This window comes from Neophocaena asiaeorientalis, unplaced genomic scaffold, assembly GCF_003031525.2.
Source record: "Neophocaena asiaeorientalis asiaeorientalis breed wild unplaced genomic scaffold, Neophocaena_asiaeorientalis_V1.1 scaffold407, whole genome shotgun sequence".
NCBI classification, from domain to species: domain Eukaryota; kingdom Metazoa; phylum Chordata; class Mammalia; order Artiodactyla; family Phocoenidae; genus Neophocaena; species Neophocaena asiaeorientalis.
In genome coordinates, this window is record NW_020174060.1 from 395574 (window position 1) to 416811 (window position 21238).

General features: G+C 40.7%; 1 protein-coding gene across 2 annotated transcripts in view; it reads right to left on the reverse strand.

Annotated features, from left to right (window-relative positions):
• Positions 1–1158: 1158 nt before the first annotated feature.
• GIMAP4 (GTPase, IMAP family member 4) overlaps positions 1159–21238 on the reverse strand; it is a 24304-nt gene continuing 4224 nt past the window's right edge. The window contains exons 1-4 of one of the 2 annotated variants that reach the window (XM_024754435.1): positions 8214–8273; positions 6424–6522; positions 5284–5337; positions 1159–2867 (exon numbers count right to left, since the gene is read on the reverse strand). In XM_024754435.1, coding sequence (XP_024610203.1) covers positions 1942–2867; positions 5284–5323 — 966 coding nt within the window. In that variant the 5' untranslated portion in view covers positions 5324–5337; positions 6424–6522; positions 8214–8273 and the 3' untranslated portion in view covers positions 1159–1941. Of the gene's footprint in view, positions 2868–5283; positions 5338–6423; positions 6523–8213; positions 8274–21238 lie in introns of those variants that run through there. The other variant, XM_024754436.1, reaches the window with a different exon arrangement.

The following is a 21238-nucleotide window of genomic DNA, read 5'->3' on the forward strand; positions in this document are numbered from 1 at the left end:
CACCAAGTACAAACAACCAATGAATGTTAATAAATAGGTGAATAGGTATGAACTCCCAAAAGTCTTGAGAGAAGAGAACATGCTTCATTCTTCTATTGTATTAATCACAATGCATAGTTTCATTCATCTGTCTGCCTTCTGCCCTGGGAGGCAAATAGGCAAAACTGCTCTCAGGATATGTCACACGGGCTTCTCATTTCCTAACTGCTAGTCAAGAGCAAAACATTCTTCTTTGTCTCATCTACAGCATTAACTCGGAGGCAAGGGTAAGAATAATTGAATCCATTTACACAGAAAATAACCACTGACGTTAGAATTTTCTTCGTATTAAGCCTGTATTTACTTTTCCTTGGGAGGTATATGTGGTCCTTTGGTTAAATATTTGTTAATAGAAGGTTGTAATACAATAGCACATTAAATTCATATCTCAGAATTTTGACTAAAACGCCGATGATGAAAACAGTAGAGACAGAGATCACCCACCTTCTGCAGAGTGAATCCAAATCTCTCTACTCAGAGCGACTACCTCTAAAGGAGTCACGTGCTTCTTTGCACGGTGCTTCTCACATGCGTGAGCCTTTGCTAATTTTTATTAAGTGTACAGTCTAAACTCCTTTGTGTTTGGGGGAAATCATGGAGAGACATATGCCCTAGTTTGAGCAAAATGGGTTAGGACATGGAGAAGACGATTTTAAGGTGACAGAGCAAGGAGAGTTGGCCTAGGTCACATACGACCACCAGAACACGTTGGTAGAACATGGAAAAGTGCTTTGGGGAAGCCTAGAAATTATTAGGTGAAGAGTATTCAGTAGAAGAGTAGAAAAGGGATAGGGACTTAGCTATTTTTATCCATATATTGAAAAGAATTGTTGCATCAGGAAAGCCACAAAGGTCTCAGAAACGTAGGTCACGTGTAATTTCTATCAACACATAATGAATGAAACCAAGGGCAATGTAGTCTCTGACTGTCAGAGGTGTTGCGAACGTGGCTCAAACCTTCCAGGGAAAAGGAGAAAGGGAGAAGTCTAGAGGGTAGACCAAGACTACTTCCAAAATCACCTTGAACTTTTACAAAAGACTGTAATTCATCCCTGTGCCCTTAGAAGAAATAGTGCTAGTATTTTCCAAAAAAAAAAAAGATTCCATTTTGTACAAATATGAGAGAACAGAAAAGTTTTATTATAATAACAAAAAGCAAACAATTCAACTGGGTGGGACAGCAGTTAGTTTCCCAAGAAAAGGAGAGAACTTGTGATTCAGCAAATTGGTTGGTGTTGGTCAGAGTTTCTACACATACATCTGAATATACCAAACATTGTTCTCTTATCTGTTGAATCTCTATCTTTCACTCTTTCTCGCATTTCACATAGTTGAGTTCTGAAGGATCTATCTTCCAGACAACTCTGTTCGTCAATGGGCAGATGATAAGGAACAATTGAGTCCTTCTGTAAAGTTGTAAGTAAACAAATTTCCATTCATCTACAAAGAATTCTATAAACATCTCCATCTATAAGCTTAACTAATGCAAAGAACTGATCTTCCTCATAAACTATAAGGTTAATAAGTGAGACGAAACCACAGGGGGAGATTACCTACCGATCTAGAAAGAATCTAGAGGAGAAACATTTACCAGGGACAAACACAGAAAGCTTGGGGTCATTTTCTTTGGTCTCCTGCATTCCTTCTCTCTGTGTCTCTGACAAAGGATTCACAATTAGGGAGCATCAATGCGTTGTGCTTTGGAGTTTCACAGACTGAGAGTTTGCCCCTCCCCTGTTAAATCAATCAACATATACCAATTCCCAGCAGTGAGCTTTACTCTCCTCAGTCCTGAGAGTCTGAGAGACAGAAAAACGAGAATGCTCTGACCTACATGGGGCAGGGCCAGCTGAAAATATGCAGGAAGTAGAGACACATTTTCATGAAGTTGGATCTTAACGTTTAATCCTCAAACAGAGAGAAAAGAGAAGAAAAAATGCTCAACAGGCGAAAGATGAATTCAACTATCGTGCTCAGATTCTCAACTTCGTGTCTGGCATTTTGCTGCCTTGCAGCACAGAAAGCCTCCCTTTCTGCCAACTCCGTCCTCATTTGCATTACTTGCTTTTGCTGTTCTAGTTCATCCTCCAGCATTCTGATTTTCTTTTCGTACTCCTGTCTTATCTGCGCTTTCTGTCTCTCTAGCTCTGCTCTGTAATTTTCTTGTATCACTAGGATTTGTTTCTGAATCTCCTCCTCGGCCTTTTGATACGTGTTGTTCGTGAAGCACCTGCCTTTGCACTCTGAGACCACGCGCTGAACCAGGACCAGCAGCTGCTGCCTCTGGTTCTCCTGCTCAGCTCCCGTCGCCCTGTTGTTGAACACACAGTAGCGATCTCTGAACTTGTCCATCAGCTCTTGAATGACTTTTGGAGCTTCCTTTAAGTAATCACGGAAATCGGTGCCTTCCAAGTCATCTTTCCGGGTGAATAAGAGAATCATGTGTTTCCTAGCTCTCTCTCCAAACATTTTCAGGACCTTTTCCGTGGCTCTGTGGTCTTCCGGCGTGTACCGGCCCAGTGGGGTGACGAGGAGGAGAGCATGAGGCCCTGGGGAGGTCAGGGCTATGCAGCGAGCAATCTCCTTGCAAGTGTCAGCATCCTGTACCTCTGTGTCAAAGATGCCTGGCGTGTCCACAACGACGATTTCCCTCCCGTTCCAGGTGCTGTCTCCTTTCTTACAGGACCTGGTGATGGATGCTGCAGAAAAGCCCGAAGGAAACATTTTCTTTCCGAGGATGCTGTTTCCTGTTGCACTTTTTCCTGCCCCAGTCTTACCCACTAAGACGAGTCTCAGTTGTGAATCTCTGGGGTCTTGGTTTCCAAGCCCTGGCACAACAGGAAACAAAAGCCGTAGTGTTAGAAGGAACTTCAACTGTCGCCCCTGCAAGGCTCCTGCCCACTGGTGCCCTTCTCTGTTGCCTGCTAGGGTCCTCCGCACTCAAGGGATGTCTGTAGAAAGCCCTCTGGGCTCGTGTTCCTCTTGCAGTATTTGAGGACTGCCCAGGTACTTTTCAGCATCCCCCCTGAGCTTCTTACTGTGACCTTGTGTAGGTAAGTAGCCCACAGAGGAGGAAACAAAATGGTTAAGAAGAGAACTCTGAGCTGCTACTGGAAGCTGTTCTTCATAAGATAACATAGGAAGTAACACAAAATTGACGTTGCGTATTTTACTTCCTAGGAAAGTTCGAAGTTAATAATCAGAGCAGCGGAGCACAGCACCTGAAACCTTAAGTAACATACCAAGTCATCTGATAGCTCTCTCCGTGTTTGCATTCAGCAGGTCTCTGCGTATCTCTTTAACGTGTCTATAAAGTCAAAGTCTGCCCGATTTGTTAGGCATAGACCCGGGACCGGCGGGAAGATAAATGGCAATCACGTTTGAGAGCCTGTTTTCCCGAGAAGACAGACCCTGCCAGCCGGCCCTTGAATGTAAGACTGATTCCTGCGTGAGGAATCCCGTGTTATAACTACCTATTTCTGCTTTGAGACAATCCATACATTATCCCGCTTACACCCTTATAGACACTGTTACAAACCCCAATTTGTTTTCAGAGCTATCATCCCCAGTCACCCAGTTCCTCAGGCTAAAAATCTAGGCATCACCCTTGACTCCTCTCTTTCCCCTTCTTTCCATATCCAACCCATCACCAGGTTCTCTTGGCTCCAAATCCGTTCGCTTCTCTCTATTTTGAAGATCATCATACTAGCCCAAGTTACATCCCCGTCCATGCCTCAGTGGTCTCTTAACTGGTCTCTCTACTTCCGCTTTGGCCCTTTCAGCCTCTTCTGTAAAGTGGAATAATCTTTTAAAAATATCGATCAAACAGAAGAGGGAAATTGCAGAACCTCCCACTCTGGCTTCCACAAAATCTGTAGTTCATCCCCATCTCCCACACACTGTATGGTGAAGCTTTTGCTGATCCCTGGATCCCTAAGGCAGAGTTTCTCACAGTTGATAACCAGAATCCTGGGGTGAAGGAAGCAAATTTCCCAAAGCAGAGAACACTGGATACGGATGGCTAAGATTACCTACGGAAAAATGTGGATGGGAGTTCAGACTATAACGTAGTTAGCATCACAATGGAAGATTCCAACCTAAGGATATCCTGAGGGCATTGGTTGACCTTAGAGACAGGGCGTAGGAAAATCATGGCTGGCCAGATAAAAAGGCACCAAGGGCCAGTGTTGACAGCAAATGGACGGCAATCTACGATAGGTGGCAGACACAGCCATGAATTATTCCCTCTCTGTATTCATGCCTCTTGGGAATGTGGATTTGCAGCTACTCTCATCAAGAGGCTGGGTCCGTTTCTCCAACCCTTGAATCTGACTGGGCCACGTGACTTGCTTTGGACAGTAAGATCGTGAAAACATGAACAAGCAGAGACTCCAGAAGTGCTGACTTACTGTAGTTTGCCTTCTCTTTCTGCTTTTCGGAACCTTACAACTGCCCTGGACTAGCCTACTAGATGAGGGACACAAGGGCCTGTTATCCCTGTCCCCCTGGTCTGCCCAAGAGCTTGCTGACTACCAGACACGTCCATGAGGCTACCCAAGATTACCCAGCTGCATCCCGAACCACCAGCCTACCACACAGGCATGAGTGAGTCTGGCTGAGATTAGCCAAGTTGATCCAGACCCAAAGACTGCCCAACTGACCCAGAAAACCAAGAGCCAGCTAAACGGTTGATGTTTTAGGCTCCTAAATTGTGGGGTGGTTTGCTAAACCAGCAGAAGCTCCAACGATATAATCAATGTCTATGGATAAGGGAGTAGAGGCAGGGTTATGTGAGGAATGGAGTGACCAGTCTGTTGAATTTGTTGGTTATAGTGAGGCCACCAGCAGCAGGGAATTTAAGGAACTGAATGAGGCATTAATTACATCCACGTTCCTCCTTCCCAATCCTCTCTTGGGCTGAAGAGAGGGGCAGAGAAACAATCAGGGAGGCTACAACCCACTGTTCTGGTGTGTCCACGCTGTAGGAAGTAGCACGTAAGAAACCTCGCCAAGTCCGGATCAATCAGGATGTTCTAACTCTCTTCCTCTTAGCTGTTTAGCTACATCACAAGAAGAAGGCGTAGAGGGTCGAGAGAAATGAGAGAGCAGAGTAAATGAAGGGAAAATAAGAAATGTGGTTGAAAATGTTTTGCTCTTGTGCAGAGGGGGGCTGACTGACGGGACAGGAGAGACCCAGCCCTCCTCCCCCAAGCCTGGCCTGCCTAGCCCCGAGCAGCCTCTCACCGTGGCTGGTCCTGGGGTTGCTGGGGTAAAGGGCTGCCATTGTAGTTTGAATTCCTGGAAATAAAGAAAAATAACTATGTCATTTCAGGTAAATGGAGAGTAACTGGAAACTGGAAATGTCAACCTCATGTAACCGACAGTTTCTTTTTTTTTTCATAAACTTGCTTGCTACTCGATTTCTCTTCCTCTATTTCCCAATACTTCTCCATTCTCTGTTTTCAGTCTCACTTTCAGATTGTTCACTTTTCTTTACACAAATGCAAGTGCTTCAGGGTCTTCCTTGGCACTGGTTCTGGGTGCCCTTGCCCACTCTATTCAGTGAGTTATTGCTTTGAATGCCATTTGTATGTAGCCTGCAGCCTAGACCCTTCTCAGAGTTCCAAACTTTCAAATCCCATTCAACTTGTCCAGTTGGCAATTTTATGGGCATCTCACAGAGAACTCAGACAAAATGGAACCCTTGACCTCCATCCCCAGCCTGGTCCCCATTTCAGTAAACGGCACCCCCAAATGGCTCATGCAGAATCGTGGGGTCACATCCACAACACTTCCTTCCTCACTTGCTCACCAGTCTGTCACCAAATCCTATTGATTTTACTTCCAAAAAATGCAAAACTCTCCATTTCTCCCCATCTCCATGTTAATCCAACCCACTGTCATTTGACTGTAAATGTAATAGGCTCCCAACAGATACTGCATCTTCAATTCCTTCTCCACTCAATAATCAGACAGCTTTTTAAAACTGAAATTTGATTTTTTTTCCTTGCTTAAATTCCCTAATGGATTCCTTTTGCTTTTTATTGTTCAAATAGTTGAAAACCCTTGGAATGGTCCAAAAGGCCCTGCATGATCAATTACTCTCTCTCTCTCTTTCAAAAGGCTTGAGCCATACTGGTCTCCACCATGTCCCCTGAATCCTCTAAGCTCCCTCCAGCTCCTAGACCTTTGGGGAATATTTCCCCCTCCCTGGAGCACTCCCACACCCATCCAATGCCCAGCTCATTTCTGCTCAGCCCTGAGGCCACAGTGTTCTGTTATTTCTCCAGAGAGGGCTTCTCCATCCCCATCACCAACCAACAAGTTGGCTCTGGTGTGGAGTTTGTGCTAGCCACACTGCAAGGGTTTCTACAGAATACGTACCACAATAGGAAGTTGTTCGTCTGATTTTTTTACTGTCTCCTCGTAGACTGTAAGCTTTGTGATGGTGAACCGTCTGTGTCTTGTCTGCCCCGTTCTTCCCTAGGGACAAGCACAATGTTGGACAAAGCATGAATCTCAATAAGTATTTGTTAAATAAATGAATTGATTAAAACAAATGCCCCTGATTCTTGCCTCCTCTCTGATTGAGCTTTACGTCCAGCCTAATCCGGCTTGTGAAAAAGATTATCCTTTCCTTATTTTTTAAAAACTTAATTCATTTATTTTTTGGCTGCATTGGATCCTCATCGCCGTGCGGGGGCTTTCTCTAGTTGCGGCGAGTGGGGGCTACTCTTCATTGCAGTGCGTGGGCTTCTCATTGCAGGGGCTTCGCTTGTTGCGGAGCACAGGCTCTAGGCACGTGTGCTGCGGTAGTTGTGGCACGTGGGCTCAGTAGTTGTGGCTCATGGGCTCTAGAGCTCAGGTCTTGTAGTGGTGACACACGGGCTTGGTTGCTCCATGGCGTGTGGGATCTTCCCGGACCAATGATTGAACCTGTGTTCCCTGCATTGGCAGGCCCAATACACTTAACCACTGTGCCGCCAGGGAAGTCCCCTATCCTTTCCTTATTAACAACACCTAGCATCCTTGAAACACGGTAATACGTTTTAAAGATTTTCTTTCATTGCTACCTACTAACGTTGGGCAACGGAGAAAGCCATTTGAAGAACCCTTAGCAGATCAGATTTTAAGTAGGACAGGCTGAAATGCTAGTTGTTAAAGAAAGCGTGTCTGATAGGAAGCCAACAAATACAAATTTCAAACACTGTTAGAAAGACAGGCACTTCCTTTGAAAGTGGATTAGGAATAAGGAGAAGGAAACAGCTTCTTGTAAACTGGGAGGAGAAATCACAGAATTTAAAAAAAATCAGCTTTGGTCACATAGTTGATGTTGGTGATTGATTTCAGGAGAAGGAGTAAGATACCAGAACTAGGAAAACAAAAGGTTCAGGGTGTTTCTTAAACACCATTAAGAATGGTGTTTCCATTCAGTCTGTGGACTTTCTCTTCAGCATTCTTTAATGCTGTTCTCTTTCTCCTAAATCTGATGTAAAACCAGAGGTCTGAACTTCTCTCCATACTGACACTGGATGGCTGAATTCTCCTCCTACTGCCTAAGGAAGAAGCATCCATGGATCCCCAGATTCTCCTGAACTGTAGATAGTAACATGGGCTGGCATTTCCCTCCTCCTATCTCCTAAAAGTTCCCCTTCCCCAACTCTGGGTGAAGTCCACGACAGGACTGCTCCTGAGGAGGAAGGTCCAAAGGGGCAGCTCTGAGCAGATCATTAACTAGGTAAGAGAGTCTTGGATCCTGACCGTGTGCTGGCTTTGTGACACGGGGCTGCTGACTGCGCCTCTTACATCTCCTAGTGCTCTTTTCACCACCAGCTCCCCACACAGCTAATTCTGTCTGCTCAGCCAACACAAACCGTGAAAGCTTCAACTTTACTTATAAATTCTATCAATGGTGAAAACAATCATTTTTTCATACAAGTATCCTCTGAGCAGTGACTGCTGAAAGAGTTATCAACTTGTAGGGCTCAGCCTTCAAAACAGATTACTGCCTAAAATCAGCAAAGACAGGAAGCAGGAACCAATGAGAAATATATTCTGAGAGCAAGTTTGCAGGGAGTTTTAAGATATAGATCCAGAAGAGAAGTCCCCCCTCCACCAAATCACACATTTCCCTCCCTCTCTTCCCACCCCCACAAACACCCCTATTCCCTTACCTAAAAAAATTCTGGGTCCTGCTCCCCTCTCCAACTTTGAAAGCAATGCTAAACCAGGAGGTGACACTAAGCTATCAAGAAGCAAGAGGAGAGAGGAAGTGAGGGGAGGAGCTGTCCAAACTTGCTCATGCAAGAGACCTGCCCACCTTATCACCTAGCAGCAGCAGAACTTTCTGCAATGATGAGGTTGTTTTGTGTGACTCAGTTTGGTAGCCCTGAGCCACATGGGCTATTGAGCTCATGAAATGTGATAACTGTGATTGCATTTTTAATTTTATTCCATTTTGATTAATTTAAAGTTAAATAGTCGCATCTGCCTAGTTGCTACCATATCAGACCATGCAAAGACTCTATAGGGAGGGAAGAAATATGGGTCATGCTGTGAAGTTTGAGAAAAAACCACTGGGTCAAAACCAGAGAGTTGCCACTCAGAGTGTGGCCAAGATGGTGGAGTAGGAAAACCCTGAGCTCACCTCTTCCTATGGGCACACCAAAATTACAGCTATTTAGAAAGCAATTATGACCGAAAAACTAGTAGAAAAGATTTCTCACAACTAAAGATATAAAGAAGGAACCACAAGACAGATAGGAAGAGGTATAGTCAAGGCCCATACACCTGGGTAGGTGACACATAAATGGGAAGAAAATTACAATTACAAAGGTTCTCCCCAAGGAGCAAGGGGTCTGGGCCCCACTTCAGGCTCCCCAGCCTGGGGGATCCTGCACCAGAATGACGAGCCCCCAAAATATCTGACTTTTACGGCCAGAGGGGCTTGCACGTGGGAGAGCAAGAAGGCTGTGGGAAACAGAGACCCCATTCTTAAAGGGCACGGACAAAATCTCCATGCTCTGAGACCCAGCATAGAAGCAGTAATTTCAAAGGAGCCTGGGGCAGACTCACTGGCTGATCCTGGAGAGCCTCCCAGAGAGGCAGGAGGCAAGGAGGACTCCCCTAGCGACGTAGACTCTGGCAGCAGCTGTTTTGGGGAGTTCACTCTATGACAAGGACACCTGTCATAGAATGGAGTCTTCTCCATTCTTAGAGTCTTCCCTCTAGCCTATTCCTGCCAGGGGCTTACCTGCCCACCAGCCAATTGGCACCAGTCCCAGAGCCTCCCAAGCCAAACAGCCAGCCATGAGAGGACTCAATGCCACTCACCAGGAAACTGGCACCAGCCCTGCACACTCAGGCAGCCACCCCAAACCTGGACCCACCCACCAATGGGCCAGCACCAGCCCTGGAGCACCACAGGTCCCACAGCCTGCTGCACCGAATCCCAGCCCCACCCAGCAGCAGGCCAGCAGCCAGAGCACAAGCCAGGGCCTGGCAGCCAACTGGGCCAGAAAAATCTACAAAGAATCTACACAGCAAGGTTCTGGTTCAGATTTAATGGAGAGATCAAAAGCTTTACAGTCACGTAAAAGGGAAAAGAGTTCAGCACCACCAAACCAGCTTTATAACACATGTTAAAGGAACTTCTCTAGGAGAAAAAGGAAAAGCCACCACTGGAAACCAGAAAATTACGAAACAGAAAATGCTCATTGGTAAAGGCAAACATAAAGGTGGGAAATCATCTACGCACAAAGCTCGTGGGAAGGTTAAAAGAGAAGAAACACACAAAGCAATTAGATGTCAAATATGTTGTCAAAAACAGTAATGAGAGGTGGAGAGTACAAAAGCAGGGATTTAAAAATGCGTTGGAAATTAAGAGATCAGCAACTTAAAACAATCATATATATAAAGGAAAAGAGAAAAAAGAAAAAGGAATCCAAACGTAACACTAAAGATCGTAATCAGATCACAAGAGAAGAGACAAAAGAAAAAGAAATTTATAAAAACACCTACAAAAACAACCCACAAACAATTTAAAAAATGGCAGTCAGAACATACATATCAATAAATACCTAAAATGTAAATGCACTCAATGCTCCCATCAAAAGACACAGAGTGGTTGAATGGATACAAAAATAAGACCCATATGTATACTGTCTACAAGAGACTCATGTCAGATATAAGGACACACACCAACTGAAAGTGAGGGGATGGAGTCCCTCCCATCAGGAAGCTTGCACAAGCCTCTTAGATAGACGCATCCACCAAAGGGCAGACAACAGAAGCAAGAAGAACTACAATCCGCCAGCCTGTGGAACAAAAACCACATTCACAGAAATACAGACAAGATGAAGAGGCAGAGGACTATGTCCCAGATGAAGGAACAAGATAACACCCCAGGAAAACAACTAAATGAAGTGGAGATAGGCAACCTTCCAGAAAAAGAATTCAGAATAATGATAGTGAAGATGATCAAGGACCTCGGAAAAAGAATGGAGGCAAGGATTGAGAAGATGCAAGAAATGTTTAACAAAGACACAGGAGAATTAAAGAACAAACAAACAGAGATGAACAATACAATAACTGAAATGAAAAGTACACTAGGAATCAGTAGCAGAATAACTGAGGCAGAAGAAAGGATAAATGACCTGGAAGACAGAATGGTGGAAATCACTGCTGCAGAACAGAATAAAGAACAAAGAAAGGAAAGAAATGAAGACGGCCCAAGAGACCTCTGGAACAATATTAAACATGCTAACATTCCCATTATAGGGGTCCCGGAAGGAGAAGACACAGAGAAAGGATCCGAGAAAATATCTGAAGATTATCATTGAAAAGTTCCTTAACATGGGAGAGGAAATAGCCAGCCAAGTCCAGGAAACACAGAGAGTCCCAGGCAGGATGAACACAAGGAGAAACACGCAGAGACATTTAGTCACCAAACTGACAAAAATTAAAGACAAAGAAAAATTATTAAAAGCAACAAGGGAAAGATGACAACACACAAGGGAACTCCCATAAGGTTAACAGCTGATTTGTCAGCAGAAACTCTGCAAGCCAGAAGGGAGTGGCACGATATATTTAAAGTTCATCAACAGGAAGAAACTACAACCAAGAATACTCTACCCAGTGAGGATCTCATTCAGATTTGAAGGAGAAATCAGAAGCTTTACAGACCAGCAAAAGCTAAGAGAATTCAGCACCACCAAACCAGCTCTATAGCAAATGCTAAAGGAACTTCTCTAAGTGGGAAACACAAGAGAAGGAGAGGACCTACAAAAACAAACCCAAAACAATTAAGACAATGGTAATAGGAACATACATATTGATAATTACCTTAAATGTGAATGGATTAAATGCTCCAACCAAAAGACACAGACTGGGTGAATGGATACAAAAACAAGACCCCTATATATGCTGTCTACAAGAGACCCACTTCAGACCTAGGGACACATACAGACTGAAAGTGAGGGGATGGAAAAAGATACTCCATGCAAATGGAAATCAAAAGAAAGCTAGAGTAGCAATACTCATATCAGATAAAATAGACTTTGAAATAAAGACTGTTACAAGAGACAAGAAAGGACACTACACAATGATCAAGGGATCAATCCAAGAAGAAGATATAACAATTATAAATATATATGCACCCAACATAGGAGCACCTCAACACATAAGGCAAATGCTAACAGCTATAAAAGAGAAAATCGACAGTAACACAATAATAGTGGGGGACTTTAACACCCCACTTACACCAATGGACAGATCACCCAAACAGAAAATTAATAAGGAAACACAAGCTTTAAATGACAAAATAGACCAGCTAGATTTAATTGACATTTCTAGGACGTTCCATCAGAAAACAGCAGATTACACTTTCTTCTCAAGTGCACATGGAACATTCTCCACGATAGATCACATCTTGGGTCACATATGAAGTCTCAGTAAATTTAAGAAAACTGAAATTGTGTCAAGCATCCTTTCTGACCACAGCACTATGAAATGAGAAATAAATTACAGGGAGAAAAGAAACGTAAAAAACACAAACACATGGAAACTAAACAGTATGCTACTAAATAACCAAGAGATCACTGAAGAAAACAAAGAGGAAATGAAAAAATACCTAGAGACAAATGACAATGCAAACATGACAATCCAAAACCTATGGGATTCAGCAAAAGCAGTTCTAAGAGGGAAGTTTCTAGCAATACAGTCCTACTTCAAGAAACAAGAAAAATATCAAATAAACAATCTAACCTTACACCTAAAGGGACTACAGAAAGAAGAACAAACAAAACCCAACGTTAGTTGAAGGAAGGAAACCATAAAGATCAGAGCAGAAATAAATGAAACAGAAAGAAAGAAAACAGTAGCAAAGGTCAATGAAACTAAAACCTGGTCTTTGAGAAGATAAACAAAACTTATAAACCTTTAGCCGGATTCATCAAGAAAAGAGGGAGAGGGCTCAAATCAAAAAAATTAGAAATGAAAAAGGAGAAGTTACAACAGACACCGCAGAAATACAAAACATCATAAGAGATTATTGTAAGCAACTCTATGCCAATAAAATGGACAACCTGGAAGAGATGGACAAATTCTTACAAAGGTATAACCTTCCAAGACTGAACCAGGAAGAAATAGAAAATATGAATAGACCAATCACAAGTAATGAAATTGAAACTGTGATTCAAATTCTTCCAACAAATAAAAGTGCAGGACCAGATGGCTTTACAGGTGAACTCTATCAAACATTTAGAGAAAAGCTAACACCTATCCTTCTCAAGCTCTTCCAAAAAATTGCAGAGGGAGGAACACCCCCAAACTCATTCTACAAAGCCACCATCACCCTGATACAAAAACCAGACAAAGATATCACAAAACAGAAAGCTACAGGCCAATATCACTGATGAAAATAGAGGCAAAAATCCTCAACAAAATATTAGCAAACCAAAGCTAACAATAGATTGAAAGCATTATACACCATGATCAAGTGGGATATACCTCAGGATGCAAGGATTTTTCCATATCCACAAATAAATCAATGTGCTACACCACACTGACAAACTGAAGAATAAAAACCATATGATCAACTCAATAAGTGTGGAAAAAGCTTTTGAGAAAATTCAACATCCATTTATGATAAAAACTCTCCAGAAAGTGGGCAGAGAGGGAACCTACCTCAACATAATAAAGGCCATATACAACAAACCCACAGCAAACATCATTTTCAATGTTGAAAAATTGAAAGCATTTCCTCTCAGATCAGGCACAAGACAAGGATGTCCACTCTCGCCACTATTATTCTACATAGTTTTGGAAGTCCTAGCCAATACAATCAGAGAAGAAAAAGAAAGAAAAGGAATACAAATTGGAAAAGAAGTAAAACTGTCACTGTTGGCAGATGACATGATACTATACATAGAATATCCTAAAGGTGCCACCTGAAAACTACTAGAGCTCATCAATGAATTTGGTAAAGTTTCAGGATTCGAAATTAATACACAGAAATCTCCTGCATTCCTATACACTGAAAACAAAAGATCAGAAAGACAAATCAAGGAGACACTCCCATTCACCACTGCAACAGAAAGTATAAAATACCGAGGAGTAAACCTACCCAAGGAGGTAAAAGACCTCTACTTAGGGAGCAATAAGACACTGATGAAAGAAGTGAAAGACGACACAGATGGAGAGATATACCATGTTCTTGGATTGGAAGAATCAATATTGTGAAAATGACTAGACTACCCAAAGCAATCTACGTATTCAATGCAATCCCAATCAAATTACCAACGGCATTTTTTACAGAACTAGAACCAAAAATCTTAAAATTTGTATGGAAACACAAAAGAACCCGAAGAGTCAAAGTAATCTTGAGGGGGGAAAAAAAAAAAAAAACGGAGCTGGAGGAATCTGACTCCCTGACATCAGACTTCAGACTATAAAGCTACAAGAAACAAGACCACATGGTACTGGCACAAAACAGAAATATAGATCAATGGAACAGGATAGAAAGCCCAGAGATAAACACACACACCTGTGCTCAACTAATCTATGACAAAGGGGGCAAGGATATACAATGGAGAAAAGACAGTCTCTTCAATAAGTGGTGCTGGGAAAACTGGACAGCTACATGTAAAAGAATGAAATTAGAACACTCCCTAACACCATACACAAAAATAAACTCAAAATGGATTAAAGACCTAAATGTAAGACTGGACACTATAAAACTCTTAGAGGAAAACATAGGAAGAACACTCTTTGACGTAAATCACAGCAAGATCTTTTTTGAGCCACCTCCTAGACTAATGGAAATAAAAACAATAATAAAGAAAGGGGACCTAATGAAACTTAAAAGCTTTTGCACAGCAAAGGAAACTATAAACAAGACAAAAAGACAACTCTCAGAATGGGAGAAAATATTTGCAAATGACACAATGGACAAAGGATTAATGTCCAAAATATATAAACAGCTCACGAAGCTCAATAGCAACAAACCAAATTCAAAAATGGGCAGAAGACCTAAATAAAGACCTAAAGACCTAAATGTCTTTCTCCAAAGAAGACATACAAGTGGCCAAGAGGCACATGAAAAGCTGCTCAACATCACTAATTATCAGAGAAATGCAAATCAAAACCACAATGAGGTATCACCTCAGACCAGTTAGAATGGGCATCTTCAGAAAATGTACAAACAATAAATGCTGGAGAGGGTGTGGAGAAAAGGGAAACCTCTTGCACTGTTGGTGGGAATGTAAATTGATACAGTCACTATGGAGAACAGTATGGAGGTTCCCTAAAAATCTACAAATAGAATTATCATATGACCCAGCAATCCCACTGCTGGGCATATACCCAGAGAAACCATAATTCAATAAGACACATGCACCCCAATATACATTGCAACACTATTTACAATAGCCAGGTCACGGAAGCAACCTAAATGTCCACCGACAAACGAATGGATAAAGAAGATGTGGTACATATATGCAATGGAATATTATTCAGCCATAAAAAGGAACGAAATTGCATCATTTGTAGAGACGTGGATGGACCTAGAGACTGTCATACAGAGTGAAGTAAGTCAGAAAGAGTAAAACAAATTTCATATATTAAGGCATATATGTGGGATCTAGAAAAATGGTACTGATGAACTGGTTTGCAAGGCAGAGATGGAGACACGGATGTAGAGAACAAATGTATGTAAACTCGGGTGAAAGCGGGAGAAGGGGGCATGAATTGGGAGATTGGGATTGACATATATACACTAATATGTATAAAATAGATAACTAATAAGAACCTGCTGTATAGCACAGGGGACTCCACTTTGCTGTACTGTAGAAACTAACACAACATTGTAAAACAACTATACACCAATTAAAAAAAAAAGAAAAGAAAGTGAGGGGATGGAAAAAGTCATTCCACACAAAGGGAAATCAACAGAAAGTCAGAGTGGCAATACTTATATCAGCTTAAATAGACTTTAAAATAAAGACTCTTACAAGAGACAAAGAAGGACAATACATAATGATCAAGGGATTGATCCAAGAAGAAGAAAAATTATTGTAAATATACATGGACCCAACATAGTAGCACCTAAATACATGAAGCAAATATTAATGACATAAAGGAAGAAATTGATAGTAACACAATAATAGTAGGGGACTTTAATCCCCCACTTATATCAATGGACAAGTCATCCAGACAGAAAATCAATGAGGAAACACTGGCCTTAAATGACACATTAGACCAGATGAACTCAATGACATATAGAAAGCATTCCATCCAAAAGCCACAGAATACACATTCTTTTCAAGTGCACATGGAACATTCCCTAGGTTAGATCACATGCTAGGCCACAAAACAAGCCCTGGTAAATTTAAGAAAATTGAAATCATATCAAGCATCATTTCTGACCACAATGCTATGAGACTAGAAATCAACTACAAGAAAAGAAACTAAAAAGCTCAAATACGTGGAGGCTAAATGATAGTCTACTAAAAAACCAATAGATCACTGAAGAAATCAAAGAGGAAATGAAAAGAATACCTAGAGACAAATGAAAATGAAAATATGGCAATTCCAAACCTATGAGACACAGCAAAAGCAGTTCTAAGAGGGAAGTTTATAACAATGCAAGCTCACCTTAGGTTACAAGAAAAATCTCAAAGAAACAAGTTCACCTCACAACTAAGGGAATTAAAGAAAGAAGAACAAATAAGACGTAAAGTTAGGAGAAGAAAAGAAATCATAAATATTAGAGCAGAAATAAATAAAATAGACTTACAAAACTATAGAGTAGATCAATGAAACTAAACAATGGTTCTTTGAAAAGATAAACAAAATTGATAAACCTTTAGCCAGACTCATCAAGAAAAAGAGGGAGGGGGCCCAAATCAATAAAATCAGACATGAAAAAGGAGAAGTTACAACTGACACCACAGAAATATAAAAGGTTACAAAGGATTATAAGAGACTACTATGAACAACAATATACGCCAATAAAATGAACAACAGAGAAGAAATGGAAAAGTTCTTAGGAAGGTACAATCTCCAAAGACTGAACCAGGAAGAAATAGAAAATATGAACAGACCAATAACCAGTAATGAAACTGAAGGAGTTATTAAACGACTCCCAACAAACAAAGGTCCAGGACCAGACAGCTTCACAAGTGAATTCTACCAAACATTTATGAAAGAGTTAACAGCTCTCCTTCTCAACTGTTTCAAAAAACTGCAGAGGGAGGAACACCCCCAAACTCATTCTATGAGGCCAGCATCACCCTGATACCGAATCCAGACAAAGATATCACAAAACAGAAAACCACAGGCCAATATCACTGATGAAAATAGATGCAAAAATCCTCAACAAAATATTAGCAAACCAAATCTAACGATACATTAAAAGGATCATACACCATGATCAAGTGGGATTTATCCCAGGATGCAAGAATTTTTCAACATCTGCAAATCAATCAGTGTGATATACCACATTAACAAACTGAAGAATACAAATCATACGATCATCTCAATAGAGGCAGAAAAAGCTTTTGATAAAATTCAACATCCATTCGTAATAAAAAGTCTCCAGGAAGTGGACATAGAGGAAACATACTTCAACAAAATGAAGGCCATATATGACAAACCCACAGCTAATATCATACGCAGCAGTGAAAAGCTGAAAGCATTTCCTCTACGATCAGGAACAAGACAAAGATGCCCACCTTCACCACTTTTATTCAACATAATTTTGGAAGTCCTAGCCACAGGAATCAGAGAAGAAAAAGAAATAAAAGGAATCCAAGTCAGACAGGAAGAAGTAAAACTGTCACTGTTTGCAGATGACATGATACCGTACATAGAAAATCTTAAAGACGCCACCAGAAAACTAGTAGAGCTCATCAACGAATTCAGTAAAATTGCAGGATACAAAACTAATACACAGAAATCCGTTGCATTTCTATACACTAGCAATGAACTATCAAAAAGAGAAATTGAGAACACAATCCCATTTACCATTGCATCAAAAAGAATGAAATACCTAGGAATAAACCTACCTAAGGAGATAAAATACCTGTACTCTGAAAACTATAAGACACTGATGAAAGAAATTAAAGATGACACAAACAGAATGGAAGATAATACTGTGTTCTTGGATTGCAAGAATTAAGATGGTTAAAATGACCGTACTACCCAAGGCAATCTACAGATTCAATGCAATCCCTATCAAAATGTCAACGGCATTTTTTACAGAACTAGAACAAATAATTTTAAAATTTGTATGGAAACACAAAAAACCCAGAGAAGTGGAAACAATCTCTTTTAAAAATTCCTTTATTTATTTCTCTTTATTTGTTTTTGGCTGCATTGGGTCTTTGTTGCTGCGTGCGGGCTTTCTCTAGTTGCAGCAAGCGGGGGCTACGCCCCATGTCCCCTGCCTTGGCAGGCAGATTCTTAACCACTGCACCACCAGGGAAGTCCAGCCAAAACAATCTTGAGAAAGACAGTTCTGGAGGAATTACACTCCCTGACTTCAAACTATACTATTTAAGAAGCTACAGTAATGAAAACAATATGGTATTGGCACAAAAACAGACACATAGATTAATGAAACAGAACAGAGAGCCCAGAAATAAACCCATGCACATAACGTCAAAGGAGGCAAGAATATACAATGGGGAAAAGACGTTCTCTTCAATAAGTGGTGCTGGGAAAATTAAACAGCTACATGTAAAAGAGTGACATAAGGACATTTTCCAACACCATATCCAAAAAGAAACTCAAATTGGGTAAAAGACCTAAATGTAAGACTGGATATCCTATAATCCCTAGAGGAAGACATAAGCAGAACCCTCTTGACAGAAATCGTAGCTATATTGTTTTGCATCTGTCTCCTAAAGCAGAGGACATAGTATAAAAGCAAAAGGAAGCAAATGGGACCTAATTAAACTTCAAAGCTTTTGCACAGCAAAGGAAACCATCAAAAAAACAAAAACACAACCTAGAGAATGGGAGAAAATATTTGCAAATGATATGACACATAAGGGGCTAACGTTCAAAATATAGAAGCAGCTCATACAACTCGACATCAAAAACAAACAACTTGATTTAAAAACAGGCAGAAGACCTGAATACACAGTTTCCCAAAGCAGACAAACAGATAGCCAACAGGCACATGAGAAGATATTCAACATCGTTAATCACCAGGGAAATGCAAATCAAAACCACAATGAGAGATCGCCTCACACCTGTCAGAATGGCTATCATCAAAAAGAACACAAATTACAGAAGTTGGTGAAGATGTGGAGAAAAGGGACCCCTCCTGTACGTAACTTGGTGCAGCCATTGTGGAAAACAGTATGGAGGCTCCTCAACGCTAAAAATAGAAGTACCATGTGACCCCACAATTCCACTGCTGGGTATATATCTGAAAAAACAAAACAAAAACAAAAGCACTAATTTGAAAAGACACATGCACCCCGATGTTCACGGCAGCATTATCTACAATTGTCGAGACATGAACGCTACCTAAGTGTCCATCAACAGATGAATGGATTAAGAAAATGTGGTATATATATAGACACAGTGCAATACTACTGAGCCATAAAAAGAAAGAAAATTTGCCATTTGCAAGAACATGGATGGACTTGGAGGGTATTATGCAAGTGAAATAAGTCAGAGAGAGAAAGACAAATACTGTGTAATATCACTTATATGTGGACTCTAAAAACTACAACAAACTAGCGAATAGAACGAAAAAGAAGCAGACTCACAGATACAGAGAACAAACTAGTGGTTACCAGTGGGGAGAGGGAAGGGGGAGGGGCAACCTAGAGGTAGGGGACTAAAAGGTACAAACTAGTAGGTATAAAATGAGATATAAGGATATATTGTACAAAACAGGGACTATAGCCAGTATTTTATAGTAACTATAAATGGAGTATAACCTTTACATATTGTACACCTGTAACTTATATAATAGTGTCCACTAACTATACTCCAATTAAAAGAAAACACAATGAGATATGAACTCACACCTGTTAGGATGACTACATCAAAAAGCCAAGAAATAACAAGTGTTGTGAGGATGTGGAGAAAAGGGAACCTCATGCATGTCGGTAGGAATATGAATTGGTGCAGCCACTGTGGAAAACCAAACGGAGGTTCCTCAAAAAAATTAAAAATAGAACTTCATATGATCCAGCCATCTCACGTCTGGGTATTTATCCAAAGAAAATGAAAACGCTAACTAGTAGAGATATCTGCACCCCGATGCTCATTGCAGCATTATTTACAATAGTTAAGATATGGAGACAACCTAGGTGTCCACTGATGGTTGGAAGAATAAAGGAGATACACACACACACACAGACACACACACACACAAATAGTATTCAGTCACAAGAAAGAAGAAAATCATGCCATTTGTGACAGCATGGATAGATCTCAGGGCATTATGCTAAGTGAAATAAATCAGACAGAAGACAAATAGTGTACAAACTCATTTATATGTGGAATCTAGACAAAATAAAAGCCAGGCTCATAGATACAGAGAACAGCATGGTGGTTCCGAGAGGCGGGGGCTGAAGGTGGAAGTGGAAGAAATGGGTGAAAGGGATCAAAAGGTAAAAATAAGTAAATAAATAAGTGAATAATAAGTAAATAAAATGAATACTCGTTGCAATGTGTATACACATATATAAGCTCATTACAGGCTCATATATAAGCTCACATATATACGTCAATACCAAGCTTAGAAATATTAATTCATTATTGAATCTACTGAAAAAATGCATGAATTTTATTTTATGCAAATTAAAATTCAATAAAGCTGAAAACTCCTGCTTGTCCCGTACTGTTTCCTGGGATACCTGTAACATGCTGTATGTATATTATGTGTCGCAAAAAAGGTTTGACATTTTTGAGAAAGATATGTAGAAGCATTATCCGTTTTTATGTTGTCGGGAATTTCCATAACAGCAAAAGCTTCTAATAAATGAGTTATTACAGCATCAGCTTTTTCAGAAGATAATGGAGTTGCCCATGAAAAATGAGAGTAGGTATCTACAGAATGATGAATATATTTTAACTTTCCAAAACCAGGATATTGAGTTACATCCATTTGTCAGATAGCATTAGCAGATAAGCCTTTAGGGTTCACTCCAATATTCAAACAAGGTTGATTAATGGCAGCACATTGCGGGCATGTACGGAGAATAGTTTTTGCTTGTTTCCATGTAAGATTAAATTTATTTTTCAATCCTCTGGCATTAGTATGATATCTGTGATGTTCTGCTGTAGCTAATTGTACGGTACCCGCTCAAGTATCAATAAAATCATTTCCAGCTACCAGTGGGCCGGGTAAATGAGTGTGAGCACGAATATGAGTAATGTAAAGTGGTGCAGTACGTAGTCTAAGTATCTGTTGTAGTTGCAAAAATAAAGAGTGCAGTTCCGATCCATCATTTGGGATAAAAGCGGTCTCAATATTTTTAACTGTAAATTCCACATACTGAGAGTCTGTAATTATATTAAGAGCAATTGGATAATCTTGTAACAATAGTATTACAGCAAAGAGTTCTGCTTTTTGAACTGAAACATAGGGAGATTGTAACACCTTTTGATCCTGACTGTTAGCACATCCTGCTCTTCCTGTTTTATTGGCATCAGTAAAAAAGGTTGGTCCTGTAAC